The 15,276-nt window shown below is 38.6% G+C and overlaps 1 protein-coding gene across 1 annotated transcript in view; it reads left to right on the top strand.

The window, feature by feature from the left end:
* POPDC2 (popeye domain containing 2) overlaps positions 1 to 14,194 on the top strand; it is a 30,315-nt gene extending 16,121 nt beyond the window's left edge. Inside the window, exons 2-4 of the mRNA XM_032212735.1 lie at positions 1,449 to 1,557; positions 10,766 to 11,259; positions 14,096 to 14,194. Of these exons, the coding sequence (XP_032068626.1) occupies positions 1,449 to 1,557; positions 10,766 to 11,230 (574 nt within the window). The 3' untranslated portion in view covers positions 11,231 to 11,259; positions 14,096 to 14,194. The remainder of the gene's footprint in view (positions 1 to 1,448; positions 1,558 to 10,765; positions 11,260 to 14,095) is intronic.
* Positions 14,195 to 15,276: the final 1,082 nt, after the last annotated feature.

The following is a 15,276-nucleotide window of genomic DNA, read 5'->3' as shown; positions in this document are numbered from 1 at the left end:
GGTTCCACAAATTTACAGAGCTGTTTAGAACCGATTCCAGCTCCCTCCCCCTGCCCGTCCACACATCATCAAGATGAAGAGTGAGAGGAGGAATTCTGGGAGTTGAAGTCCACAAGTCTTAAAGCTGTCCAGTTTGAACACCCCTAGGGTTTTTTTTTCTAAAGGGTTAGGGGTGCAAGGGTCTTGTGACTTGACAGCTTTAAGACTTGCGTGCTTCAAATGCCAGAGTTTCTGAGCCAACATTTTGGTTGCTAAGCAAGAGTGTTGTTAAGTGAGTTTCACCACATTTTACAAGTTGGCCACGCCCACCCAGTCACATGGCTGGAAAGCCACTCCCACTTGGTTACATGGCCAGCAAACCACTCCCACCCGGTCACATGGCTGGCAAGCCACTCCCACAAAGCAGGCCACACCTACAGAAGAGGTTCTAAAAAAATTTGAAACCCACCACTGGGCCATACCCACCACAGCTCCGCAAAGGCAAAAGACATCCTGATATGTTACAATACAGCCCACGATGTGATCGGGTTTGACACGCCTGCCCTTAGGTAAATTTGTCCCCTGTTTTGAGAAACAATAGTATCTTGGCAGCATTGTATGGTTCATATAACAAGCATCAGCAACAATGTAGAAAAGAAGCTCTGCTACAAAAAGATGTCAAGGTCATGATCCAGTCTGGAAGGTGGGAATGCTCTCTAGGCAATGATCAGGGCTTTGGCATGTCTTTTCTAAGATCTCTTCTTAGATGGGCAAAGTCTCTTGATTGGTGGGACAAGATTATAGGTTGTCACAGGTTTTCATCACAGACAAAATAGGTAGATGCAAACAGAGTTGAACAAAATGGCTGTCCAGTACACAAAATGGCTATACCCAACAAGGGAGGGGAACTCTGAAAAGGCTCTACCTGTCTAAGACAGAATCGTTGACTCATGGGGCATCATTGCTTTGATTAAAAAGTTTTTCCCTTCTTCTGTTGTGAACATATGCTCCGGAACAAGGATGAAGCCAGAAAGGGAAGGGAGTTGTCGCATCAAACCTTCCGCTTGCAACAAGTCATTGTTTACTAGCCCTGGTTAGAGTTATGAAGCTTGCTTCCTGTGACATGCTTGCTTCTTTTAGGGGCATATGAATGAATAGCCGTTTGCACACAGAGCTTGAAGCCTCACTATTACTTCCTTCTTCCTGACTGCTATTGTTCTTTGCACCTGCTTGCCTTGTCTTCATGTTACTTATATTCTGTGCAGAACAATCTGATATTGTTGAACAGTATTTTTTTTTAAACTGCCACAAATATTAATGTCTAAAACAACTCTATCCTATATGGTGTTGTTTGTGTATAAATGACCACCTGCATGGACTTTATCATATGTCTTTTAATTATTCAGCAATTGCACAACAGCTTTTTTAATTTTAATAATTTCCCTGCCCTCCTTTCTCTCTTTCTGCAGGGTTAAAGTAAGTCAGGATGGACAGTTTTTACATTATGTTTTCCCATATCAGTTCTTGGATTCCCCAGAGTGGGAATCATTGCGGCCTTCTGAAGAGGGAACATTTCAGGTAATGTTCTTCATAATGTTGGGATAATAAATAAATGAATGAATGAATGAATGAATGAATGAATAAATAAATGTGTGCACGAACGAACAAATAAATAAATAACCTTGGAGATCTTCTAGGCCAAATCACTGATCAAGCAGGAGACCTTATACCATTTTAGACAAATGGCTGTCCAGTTTCTTCTTAAAAGCATCCAGTGATGGAGCATCCACAATTTCTGAAGGCAATTAGTTCCACTGGTTGATTTTTCTCACAGTCAAGAAATTTCATCTTAGTTCTAGGTTGTTTCTCTCTTTGATTAGTTTCCATCCATTGTTTTTTGTCTTGCTTTCTGGTGCTTTGAAAATTAGTTTGACACCCTCATCTATGTGGCAGCATCTCAAATATAGGAACACTGCTTTCATGTCACCCCTAGTCCTTCATTTCATTAGACTAGACATACCCAGTTTCTGTAACCATTCTTCATAAGTTATAGCTTCCAGCCCCTTAATCATTTTTGTTGTTCTTCTCTGCACTCGTTCCAGAGTCTCAACATCTTTTTTATATTGTGGTGACCAGAACTCAGTGACGTGCAGTGAGGTTTACAGTTGGTGAGGCAAGAGCCCGGCGGCGGCGAGAAGCAGCGTCCCCGCTGCTGTCCCCGACAGAGGCGTCTCGTGTTTATGTCCGCCATAGATGCGAGATGCCTCTGTCGGACACAGCGGCGTGGACGGAGGAGACGGCAGCGAGAGGGCAGAGCGCAGCGGCGGCTGAGGCGTCTCGCGTTTATGTCAACCATAAATGCGAGACGCCTCTGTTGGACACAGCGGCGGGGACGGAGGAGGCAGTGGCGAGAAGGCAGAGTGCGGTGGCGGCGAGAAGCAGCGTCCCCAACGCTCTCCCCGACAGAGGCGTCTCGCGTTTATGTCCGCCATAGACACGAGACGCCTCTGTTCGGGACAGCGTCGGGGACGGAGGAGGCGGGGTGCGAGGTGGCAGCCGGTGAAGAAAGGGGAGAGGAGGAGGAGGAAAGGGAGAGGTGAGCAGGATGGGGCTCCCAGTGGGTGGGAGAGGAGAAAGGGAAGGGGGGCACAGCAGGCAAAAGAAAGAAAGTGCCAGCCCGCCAGCAGAGGCGGGTAAAAGACCCGCCTCTGCTGGTGGGCTGCCCCTCTCTTCTCAAACAAGGCTGTCCCTCTCTTCTCAAACAAGCTGCCCTCCCTGCCTCTCCCCTTCCCTCTCTTCTCAAACAAACTCTCTCTCAAATTGAGAGAGAGTTTGTTTGAGTGACGAAACAAACACACATACACACAGATAAAAAATTACTCACAATAAAAAATTACTTACAAATTACAATAATTTTGAATTCCTCCCTCCGACCCAGGACCCACATACCTTTTCCAGCTGTGTCACAGAGGATTTCAACTCTCCTCTTGTCTGCCATGATGAAAATGTAAAAAATGTAAAAAGAAAAAGGCAAAAGCTGCTGCTGCCAGAGCAGGAGGAGGTGAGAGAACCACGTGCCTCCTTTGCATAAGGAATTTTTCGCCTTTTAACCCTTGCTTAACTCTGCTCAAGTGATCATAAAGATAGAATAAAGGGGGCACGTGGTTCTCTCGCCTCCTCCTGCAGTTAAGCACTAAGCAGAGTCATCCACTGTGACTCTGGCAGCAACTACTTCAGCCTTTTTCCTTTTAAATTTCTTTTTCTTTTTCATGATGACAGTGGTGAGGCCCTGCCTCCCCTGCCTCCCCTGACTGCAAGTCCCTGCCAGAACTGGATACACTATTCAGTGTGGTCTTATAAGCCTTTGTAAAACAGTACTAGACGTTCCCGTGATCTTGATTCTATCCCTCTATTAATGCAACCCAGGATTGCATTGGCTTTTTGGGCTGCTGCTGCACACTGTTGGCTCATATTTAATTGATAGTCCACTAGGACTCCAATATCCGTCTCACAGTTATTGGCATTAAGCCAAGTTTCACCTAGTCTGTACCTATACAGTTAGGTTTTCTTGCCTAAGCATAAAATTTTACTTTTATCTACATTGAATTTCATTTTGTTAGATAGGGCCTAGTGTTCATGTCAATCAAAATCATTTTAGATTTTCAGCTTGTACTCTGGGATGTTGGCTATTTGTGCCACTTACAGTATTGTCATTTCCAAATTTGATGACTTTCCCTTCTATTCCCTCATCTAGATTGTTCATAAAGATATTAAAGTGTACTGGTCCCAAAATGGAACATTGGGGTTCCCCACCGCTTACTCTTCTCCATGTAAATGTAGTTCCATTAAGGACTAAATGTTGGATATCATTTGTTAGCCAGTTACAAACACATCGGGTAGTGCTGCTGTCTATCTCACATTTTTCTAGCTTGCCAAGAAGTAGGTTGCAGTCTACTTTATTAAATACTTTACTAAAATCTAAATATACTATGTGTTATGGTTCCGAGTAAGGGCCCCAATGAGTTCAGGACATTGAGGCTGTGCTTCTCTCAAAGATCCATTTTATAGGGTACATCATATCAGCACATTCAAATGTGAAACCAATTCTAAATATTTCCCATATTTTCAGTATAATAAAAGAAATAGATATCATCCACCCCCCTAATGTCATTGGTCACAATAACCAACCAGGTAGATGGTAGGCTGCTCAGCTACTCCTTCCAGTCATTATGAGATCATGTTGAGACAACCTTGATTACCATGGGCCTTATCACTGGCACCTGGAAGGAAATTATCCCACACCCCATAGTTCCCCCTCGTCCCATATGTATGGCAACTAAGAAACAAAGTAAAAAGAATATGGCTTCAGCTAAAGTCATTTTGAGGGTTGCCACTATGTTAACAGCATTTCACTGATCCACTAATTTAGTCACTTTGTCAAAGAATGAGATAAGATATTTTTTTTAATTAATTTTTTTTTTTTGTTACATAAACAACACATGCCCACACCAGTGGGAAAAGAAAAAATCAAAACACAAAGAAGACAAAAAAAACAAAAAACAAGGCAGGGGAAAAAAAAGGAAAAACAAAAGGAAAAAAGAAAAAACAACAACACAGGTATATATTATAAAAAAGTATATCAGCTGGTTACAACATGTTTTGATGCATCTCTTCCATTAATTCATATTAATTCAAATATCTTAACTCAAATGTTTACCATATTGACATCATTATACCTCCACTTTTAGTTGACTACAGTTATTTAAACATCTTTCATCCTTAACTATGCCAAAGATTTAATCCATAACCACATGCTAGCATTTCATTTACTTGTTTATAAAATCCTCTATTAACATCAAATCTTCATATCCTGTTTTAGCTAAACATCCATAATATTTAATACCAAAAATTCCATCTTCCATGCATATAGTTTATTATCATTCTCCTTTCTTTATGTAATTATATCGTATATCGTAACATTTTCTCCATATTAGTTAACATTTAACTGTATATAGTTTTATTTTATTTTTTAATAGTGATAATTATTGTAATTAATAACCTTTGTATATGGTCCAAAAATATTTCCAACCTTCCCTTCTCATATCCAATTATTATTTATCATGTCAACTCCACATTATATACATTACTATCATTATCAATTATTATTCAACTATGTCTATTACAAATAAGAATAATTAGGTTTAGCTAATTTTGAATTGTATTCTTCCATCTATCAGCCTGTGTCTCTCCAATAACAAAATCTCCTTAATCCTATTACCATTCGTGGGTCAAATTCTACAAACGTCTTTATAAGCAAGTCCAAACAGGAATATCTTCGCACCTTTTTGCTTAGGATGCCTCTCATATAATGTCCTACGCGTTGTCCTATGCTTGTTGCACTTTTCAGCTTGTCTTTAATTCTCAGTGGTGGTATCGAAAATTTTGCAAATGATGTTTCATAAAGTATAAATTCTTTAATGCTTCTCATTCCTCCTGCGCTCTGTCTTTTGAAATAAATCTTCTGTATGGCTGCCCCCCCTTCAAACGTTGCATCTCTTTCTCCCTCCGAAGTAAACCAGATTCCCGGAGTGTCAGCAAGTTGAGAATCTTCATTTCTGACATCCTTCATTTGTATTTCAGGAACATTCAAACATTCAACATTCTCACTTTCTTCTTCATATTTTGATGTTAAAAACAGCAAATAGTCCAGTTTTTTTTCAAATCTATCATACGTGTCAGACAACTTTTGTAACGCGGAAAAAATCATTTGAAATGAATCATTTGAAACTTGCATAGACGCCATATTTTGTGACACAGTTAGTATTTTTCCCTTTAGAGGCTTTAAGGTATTTGCAAGTAAAAACAAGCTGGGAGCTGTGCAATCTTATCTGATCTTAGACCAACACAGCCAAGCAATAAAAGTGTCAAATTGTAGGGAGCCAAATTATAGTAAATTGGTTTACAGCCCACTTAAAGAGAGTCAGAGGAGATGTTGAAGTAATCTTTCCTTTGTCCATGTAAGTAGCATTTAAAACATTTAAGAAATAGGGTAACCACCGGCCATAAACCCATAAAAAAAAATCCAATTCGCCGCTAGATTCTTCTGTTCTTTGGTTTCAATTAGCTTAAATTTTTATGTGGACTGTGTCTCTTTGAGTAATAAAATCAGCTTACCAGTTGAAAATACTCACGCCATTCTTAGGGGCAACCTGCAGTTTCAGTTAGCTTACAGCTAATCCAGAAGGAACTGGCAAAGGAGGTTAAATTCCAAGCCCCCCAGAGACTTTGCGAACGTCTCTGGGGTCACTGGATCTCCTCCAACCTTTCACTGTCTCTCCGGGACAGCTTGGGTCCGAAAAGGACCGTCCAATTTCCTTCGGAATAGAGGAATTTCAGGAATAGCCTGAAAATCCGTCTTCTCACTGCTAAGCCCCGCCTTCTTCCGAAATAAGATTTTTTGTTGATCTGTTTTTTTTATTAAAAAGATTTTTTAATTTTTAATTTAAAACAAGTACAACATCTTTCTTTACATGCTATAGAAAGTGTGTCAGTCAGTCACAAATAAACTTTTGTGCATCTCCTCCACAGTCAACAAACATAACTCATGTTAACTCGAGCATTTTAACTCAAATATTCATACATATCACCATCATCATATATCCATTTTCATTTGACTGTAATTATTATTTAAAGATATTAATAAAAATAATAATCTTAAACAATACATGCCCACACTAGTGGGGAAAAAAAAGGTAAAAAAAAAAAGACAAAAAGAACAAACGACAAGGCAGGGAAGAAAAAACCGAACAAAAAACAAAAACAAAGACAAAAACAAAACAAAAAGAAAAAAGAAAAAAGAACACAGATATATATTATATATATAAAAAAAGTATATCAGCTGGTTACAACATGTTTTGGTGCATCTCTTCCATTAATTCATATTAATTCAAATATCTTAACTCAAATATTTACTATCTTAACATCATTATACCTCCACTTTTAATTGACTACAGTTATTTAAACATCCTTCATCCTTAACTATGCCAAAGAATTAATCCATAACACCTGCTGACATTTCATTTACTTGTTTGTAAAATCCTCTATTAACATCAAATCCTCATATCCTATTTTAGCTGAACATCCATAGTATTTAATACCAAAAGGTCCATCTTCCATGCAGTATAGTTTATTATCATTCTCCCTTCTTTATGTAGTTATATCATATATCATAACATTTTCCCCATATTAATTAATATTTAACTGTATATATTTTATTTTATTTTTAATGGTGATAATTATTGTGATTAATAACCTTTATATATAATCCAAAAATATTTCCAACCTTCCTTTCTCATATCCAATTATTATTTATCATATCAACTCCACATTATATACATTACTATCAATATCAATTATTATTCAGCTATATCTATTACAAATAAGAGTAATTAGATTTAGCTAATTTTCAATTGTATTCTTCAATCTATCAGCCTATGTCTCTCCAATAGCAAAACTTCCTTGGTCCTGTTACCATTCTTAAAACAAGTTCTCCAAACGTTTTTATAAGCAAGTCCAAAGAGAAGTATCTTCGCACCTTTTTGCTTAGGGTGCCTCTGATGTAATAACTTTGTCCTTGGCTTGTAATCAATTTGTTTTTGATTTTCAAGGGTGGTATCGAAAATTCTGCAAATAATGTTTCATAAAGTATAGATTCTTTAATATTTCTCATTCCTCCTGCAATCTGTCTTTTGAGATAAATTTTCTGTATGGCTTCCCTTCTTTCAAGCGTTGTATCTCTTTCTCTTTCTGCCTCCGAAATAAACCAGACGCCCGACGTGTCAGCAAGTTGAGAGACTTCCTTTCTGACATTCTTCATTTGAGTTTCAGGAGCACTCAAACATTCAACGCTCTCTTTCTTTCATATTTTGATGTTAAAAACAATAGATAGTCCAGTTTTTTTTCAGATTTTTCTGAAGCTTTTTCATACGTATCAAACAACTTCTGAAAAGCGGAAAAAATCTTTTGAAATGAATCACTTGAAGCAAGTACAGACGCCATGATGTGACGCAGAAGATATTCGCAAGTAAAGACACGCTGAGAGCTATGCAGTCTTATCTGATCTTAGACCAACACAGCCGAGCAGTAAAAGTGTCAAGTTATAAGAAGCCAAATTATAGTAAATTGGTTTACAGCCCACTTAATGAGAGCCTGAAGGGAATGTTGAAGTAGGGTAAACTTTCCTTTATCCACGTAATCAGCATTCAAAACATTTAAGAAATAGGGTAACCACCAGCCATAAATCCATTAAAAAAAAAACCAATTCGCCGCTAGATTCTTCTGTTCTTTGGTTTCAATTAGCTTAGATTTTAATGCAGACCATCTCTCTTTGAGTAATAAAATCAGCTTACCAGTTGAAAACACTTCTACCATTCTTAGGGGCTGCCTGCAGTTTCGGTTAGCATACAGCTAATCCAGAAAGGGATGGCAAAAGGGGTTGAAATCCGAGCCCCCCCGAGACCTGCGAGCATCTCTGAGGTCACTGGATCTCTCCAAACCTTCACTGTCTCTACGGGACAGCTAGGATCGTAAACGACCCGTCCATTTCTTCCGGAATAGGAGAATTTCAGGAATGGCCTGAAACTCCGTCTTCTCACTGCTAAGCCCCGCCTTCTTCTGTTTTTGACAAACCCATATTAGCTTCTGGTTTTAACTTTGCTTCTAGGTGCTTGCAGATTTGTTGCTTGATTATCTTTCCCAATATCTTCCCTGGCATTGATGTCATGCTGATTGGTCTGTAATTTCCTGGATCTGTCCCCCCCCCCCTTTTTTTGAAGATGGGAACCACATCAGCTCTTTTCCAGTCCTCAGGTAGTTTCCTATTGCTCCAATAACTTTGAAAGATGTTGTTCAATGGTTCTAAGAACCCACCTGTCAGTTTCCTCAGAACTCTGGGATGTAATCTGGCAGGACCAGTGATTTGAATCTTGTTAGCATTAACAGGTATCTTTATTTTAATCTGCATTCCTAGCCTGTATTTTATGGTTCTGTTTTTGGTAAGTTGGCTTGTACAGATGCAAAAAGTGAATTAAACTGTTCTGTTTTCTTTCTACTTCAAGTTACTTCCTTACTATCTTCTCCTATTAGTGGACCTATGGTTTCTTTGACTTTTTTCTTCTTTTTTATGTGTTGAAAGAAACTTTTATTATTATTTTTTTGACATTTGTTACAAGTATTACTTCATCTTTGCAGGTTTGGCCTATTAGTTGGTATTCTGCCTTAGTTATTTGTCCCTCTTTCTATTTTTTTGTACTTATCCTTTTTTTTCCTTTCAGTTTATCAGAGCATTCTTTGTGCAACCATGCTGGGTTTTCTTGGTTATTTTCATTTTCTTTTTCAGTGGGATTGAACTAGACTAGGTTTTTATAATCATATTTTTCAGAGTTTCTCAGGCTTCTTGAGTTGATTACCCCTTTAAGAATTTCATCCATGGAATTCTTCCCCAACTCTCTCTGAGTTTGTTAAAATCAGTTCTTTTAAAATCTAAGACATTGGTTTGATTATGTTCTGTTGCTTGTGTCTGCATTATATTGAATTCTAATATGACATGGGCACTATCCCACAAAGTTCCTGCAGCTTCAATCCTCTCTATCACTTCTTCTCTGTAGTAAGAATAAGGTCCAGTGTAGTTATTTCTCTAGTTCCCTCCTCTTCCTTTTGGATGAAAAAGTTATGAGCTAGGTTGGTCAGGAATCTGTTTGATCTCCCACTTGTTGCACAGTTTGTCTCCTAGTTGATGTCAGGGTAGTTAAAATCTCCCATTACTACTGTGGTATGTTTTCTACTTTCATTTGTTAACTGATTAGCAAAAAGGACATCTATTTGTTTTGCTTGGTTGTGTGGCCTCTAGTATATGAAATTATGTGATTAAATAATCACATAATCTGATGTGAAATTGGTAGCTCTATACCTTTTGGGATCTATTTCTTCTCCTTTTTCAAGATGCAAATAATATTGACTTTTGTTCAGTCATTTAGTACTTCAAGAATTCTTCCACATCTCTCACAGAAAACTTCAACCAGACCATCAGAGAGTTTCTTCAGTATCTTTGTATGTGGTTTATATGTCCCCGGGGGATTTTAAACAATGCCCAATTCAACTGTGAAATTCATTACCATGAATTTCCATGTTCCATGTTCTGGCTAGTAGCCATGTTCTGGCTACTAATTTGGTGGCTTCAAAAAAGTGTTGGACCAATACATGGAAGTCAAAGCTACTAGCCTTAATGATGGCGTGACTACCTCTAAAGACCATCTGCTGTGAGACTGGTGGGCTTCCTCATGCACTAGGTATGCCTCTGTAAGAACAGACTAGATTGGCCAAGGAAAACTGCCCCAGCTGGGCTTTGCTTATGTTCTTATTTATCCTCATTCAAAATAAAGAGATGCTCTCCATGCTTCTCTTGCTTTTGTCAATCTCAAAGATCAATCCACTTTCCCAATGTAACTGAGATTTTTAAAAGTACAAATGTAAAAATACATTTGCAACAAACCTTATACGTACATTGTGTTCCAAGCTATTCAAGAAATACTTGAGCAATGTATTGTAAAAATTCATTTTCAAAGATGAAAATGTACATAAATAAACAGAATATTAAATATGAATTTATTTCAAAATGTGGATTTCTTGTACATTTGTATAATAAATCTAACAAAATGTGAGGTGACACAGTGACTTCATTATTTTTAAAAACAAATAAATGAACTTTTTTCTCTTCTTTCTTTGACAGGTAACTTTGACAGCAGAGATTGACTCCTCTTTTATCACTTGGCAAAGGAAGAAGCTCTATTTGCTTCTGGCTAAGGAGCACTATATTGCTCGTCTCTTCTCTGTCCTCCTTGGCTATGACATCTCAGAAAAGATCTATGCCTTGAATGAAAAGCTTTTTGCGAAGTTTGGCCTCCAGTTTGACATCCGCTTACCCAGCCTCTATCATGTCTTAGGACCTGCTTCAGACACAGAGATGGAAAAGGCAGAGTATGAAGAGCCAGTAATGCCTATAGGTGGTTCACCTGCAATTGGCCAAACAGCTCCTGTGGTTCCTTGCCCTGTGTCTCATTCTACTCATCCTAGGAAATCTCGGCCTGACAGTGACCTGTCTGGTGAGGACTCTACCAGTCTTGTATTGGAAGATTTTGCTGAGTTGACAGGGTCTTTTATGGACTATATGAGTGAAGGGGAGTATTTGAAATGAGTAACATGGGCACACATCACCCTGGATAAGTAAGTATTCTTTGTGCCTTTAGAAAGAAACATATCTAGATGCAAGGAAGGGGCAACTGATGTATGCAGCATACTGATTGCCCCTTAGAACCTGCAATATATAAATTCTTTGTTCATTTGCTACAGAAAAGGGCTTTGGATCATGATTTTGTCAAACTTCATCTCACTTTTTTTAGGAAGAACTACTAGCTTCCTTAATGACTATAAGAATGCTGTTGACATAATATATCTTGATTTTAGTAATGTATTCAACAACATACCCATGGCATTCTGTTTAGTTAATTAACTAAATGTAGGCTAAATAGTTTGAGTATTAGTTCAATACATTGCCAGCTTAAAAACTGAACTCAGATAATGCTTATTAATGATTCTTCATTGAATTAGAGAGAAGATACTACTTAGAGTGCCATGGGGTTCAATCCCAGGCATGTTACTCTTCAATATTTTTATTAGCGATTTGGATGAATGATACAGCTGGAGTATCTTTCCTTGAAAGAAGTCTGGAAGAGATAAGTGACATCTCCTTTATGGCTCATTGACAGAGAATTCACTTGGATAATTTGAACCAGCTGGTACCTCATAGGCTATGACTCAGTGAATATGGATTTGAATCCTGAGAAAAAAGCAAGAATTCTATGATACTGGTAAACAAATCTTGCTTCCTGATGTAGAATATTCCACAATTTAAGTTCAACACTAACTTCTCCCTTTCTCTTTTCCATGTGAACCGAGCCTGCATCAGTTGAGATATTTAAAAAGGCATCTCTGTTAGATCCTAAAATATGGATTTGCAGACAGTCTCCAATTTTCTTGCATCTTTGTCCTTTCCAGGTTTAAACACATAGATCCAGTTGAATTTGCTGAAGAACACATTGATAATCAGTGCAGGTATCATATGGAATCATGGCCAGTTGTCATGAAATCTTGCAGTATCCCCTCACACAGTGCCCATCCTAAGAAGGGGAAGGAATGGGGTTTGGGGTGAATAATATAACAGATTCATCCTTCTGTCTATGTGCTTGTCATCACGAAGATTGAATTACACCATCTCATTTTTCAGCAAGACTATGGATTTTTTAAATGATACTTTTGTCATATTTATCTCTGTCAACTTTAATATCTGTTTCAAAAATGGTTAGAATTATGTGCTGCATACTACTGTATAGTCTATTAATTGATGTTTTCATGAGGCTTTGGTTTGAAGCTGAATATTATTAATATACTTGTTTACTATTTGTTACTGTTTATTTTCAAATTTATGTTTGAAACCATTCTGCAGATCAGGGCTAGGCTAACCAGGTTGTATTCCCCATCACCCCATTTTTTTGCGATTTTCTGTTCATATGCATGCAATTTGATGAAAAAAGTGCTATTATTTGGTGATGGTATTTTTAGGAAGTTCGGGCAAAATGGAAATCTTCAACAATATTTTAACTGCTCACCTTCATCAACCAATTTGGAGTTACTGGACTAAAGATCAAGAATTCAGAATGTATTTATTTATTAAATTTTTATCTGTCCATTTCCACTACAAGGCAACTTTAGACAGCAAAAAGCTTTATTTTTAAAATCTTTTATAGGTTACATTTTAAAACAATATTTTGCCATAGCTACACTTTTTAACAATAATAACTTTACAATTTAAGAAAAATCTTGCTAAAAATCCCATGAATGCATAATACTATGATTCAACTTAGAACAGTGGTGTCAAACTCAATTTCATTGAGGGCTGCATCAGGGTTGTGTTTGACCTCCAGGGTTGGAACAAACCCAGGATGTGTGACCATGGTGGGCATGACATGGGCCTCATGGGGGGGGCACCTGTGGTGGCCAAGTGCTGAGGCAGGACTTCCCTGAGACCCTCCCTTACTCTCATTACACAGATAATCCTTGAGTTACGAATGTAATATAGTCTGCCAGTTTCATTCATAACTGGAGGATTCAATTGATTGAATCACGTTAAATGAATGTGATCACTTCCTGCTTTCCCCAATGCATCTGTTAATTGAATGCACAGATCATTAAATGCACATGGGGTATCTCAGAGTGGGGAAGAGCATGTGGGGCTTACTGCTGGAGTAGGCTATCCAAGGTGTCCCCCAATCCACTGAGGCCTCATGCTCCCCTGGGATCCTCACAATTGCTTCCCCCCCACCAGCTTCTGAGTAAAGACTTCGGCTGGGGCTATGTGGCCAGCAAGTCTTGGCCTGGACTGGGCCACAGCAGCCTCCTGCTTTAGGGATTGAGGCAGCAGCAGCAGCCAATCAACAAGGAGCTTACTTCCTTTGTCTCATTGGACTGAACTGCAAGCCCCTTGTTGATTGGCTGCTATGCCCCAATCCCTGAAGCTACTCATTCAAACTAGCCAGTCAGCAGCAAGCAGGAGGCTGCTCATCACTGGCCAGATTGGGCCCAAACCAGGGGTGAAATCCACTTACCTTTGCTACCGGTTCGGTTTCACCAGGGGTGAAATCCATTTACCTTTGCTACTGGTTCGAGTGCAATTACTGGTTCGGTAGCAAAGTGAGTGCGGTAGCAACTCAACAAGATTACAATTCTAAAACTTTTCTCCTTGAGATGTCAGCTTTATTCCCCCCCCCCCCCGCAACTGTGTATTCAAGGTGGACTGGACTGAGTTTTCTTGTGGGTATGAAGGGATCCAAGGCTAATGATGTGCTTGATCCCTCCCTCAGGCTCAGTCTGGTCATCACCTACATTGATAAAGACTTTTTGAAATATTAGGATATTAGCTTGGGCAATGGAGTTGCTTCCTTTAAAACTGGACATATAGGTATAAGCTAATTCTTATAATAATTATGGATTCTCTTTCACACAGCTTTGGGAAACCACCTGAGGACTAATCATCCTGCCCTTGCAAAAGGACGAGCCCCTCTGGCTCCAACTCAGACCCCAGAACTCTAGAGAACAGCTATTGGGAATCCAAGACCTGAATGAAGCAATCAGATCACTGATCACCAATCAGGATAGCCTTCATTATTTGTGTGTCAAAACATATATAAAATTTCTGTCCATATGATCCACCATGAAAGATATGCATAGAACAGACAGTGATGGGATATTTTTCAGAATTTATCAATCTGCTCTGGCATCTGGATGTTTGTATTCTTGAACACTTCATATATGTTAAATATATTACATGTCTTGGAATTATGATGGTATAATTAATTGATGGAACATGATGGCGGTTCTATTAATTCTCTTCTTTCACAAATCAAAGAAGGAAGAAAACAATCTTTCATTTGTTCCTTCCATTTTGGCAATCATTAGTATGCTTGCCAATGTGAAGTTATTCTTCTCACTAAAGCTATATTCTTCTCAAAGGCATCCCATGATAACACAGAACTTAAATATTTAACTTTCCACCCCAGATTGAGAGTAGCTACCTGGAAGATTCAGTTGGTATAACGTACAACAAATAGGCTGCCATCTGGTGTATAATATTACATACATATCAGAGGTGGGTTGCTGCTGGTTCAGCCTGGATCAGCTGAACTGGTAGTGGTGGCAGTGGGAAGCTCTGCCCACCCGCCCAGACACTTCTGCGCATGCGCAGAAGCATCACACACGCATGAGAGAGTACGAGCGAACCGGTAGCGCCGAGATTTGAAACCCACCTCTGATACATATTATAATTGTGATGCAAGATCTGCACTTTCAGGGTAAAGTTTAAGGATTTGCCTTTAAACTTTAAACAGTTCACAACTTAACTACCTAGGGACCACGGGATGAATCAATTGAGAAAGTAACATCAACTGGAGAAATTCTCTTGAAAATGCATATGCTTTCCAAGCTCTATTTATTAGGCACATTTAAAGGCCTCTATTTAAAGGCTTTCCTTTTGCTCCCAATTGGTTAATTGGAAACATCCCTTTCCAATTTGGGCTAGTTTATAGTGATCTATATAGTGATTTATAATATTTTAAGTGTTGGCTTTTAATTGTTACCGTAGCTGCTTTGAGTAACTTATGGAGAGAAAATTAGTATATAAATTAATAT

The sequence above is a fragment of the Thamnophis elegans genome, chromosome 3 (assembly GCF_009769535.1).
Source record: "Thamnophis elegans isolate rThaEle1 chromosome 3, rThaEle1.pri, whole genome shotgun sequence".
NCBI lineage: Eukaryota > Metazoa > Chordata > Lepidosauria > Squamata > Colubridae > Thamnophis > Thamnophis elegans.
The sequence above is the reverse complement of the archived record's forward strand: the minus strand, read 5'-3'. Positions and strand labels throughout refer to the sequence as shown.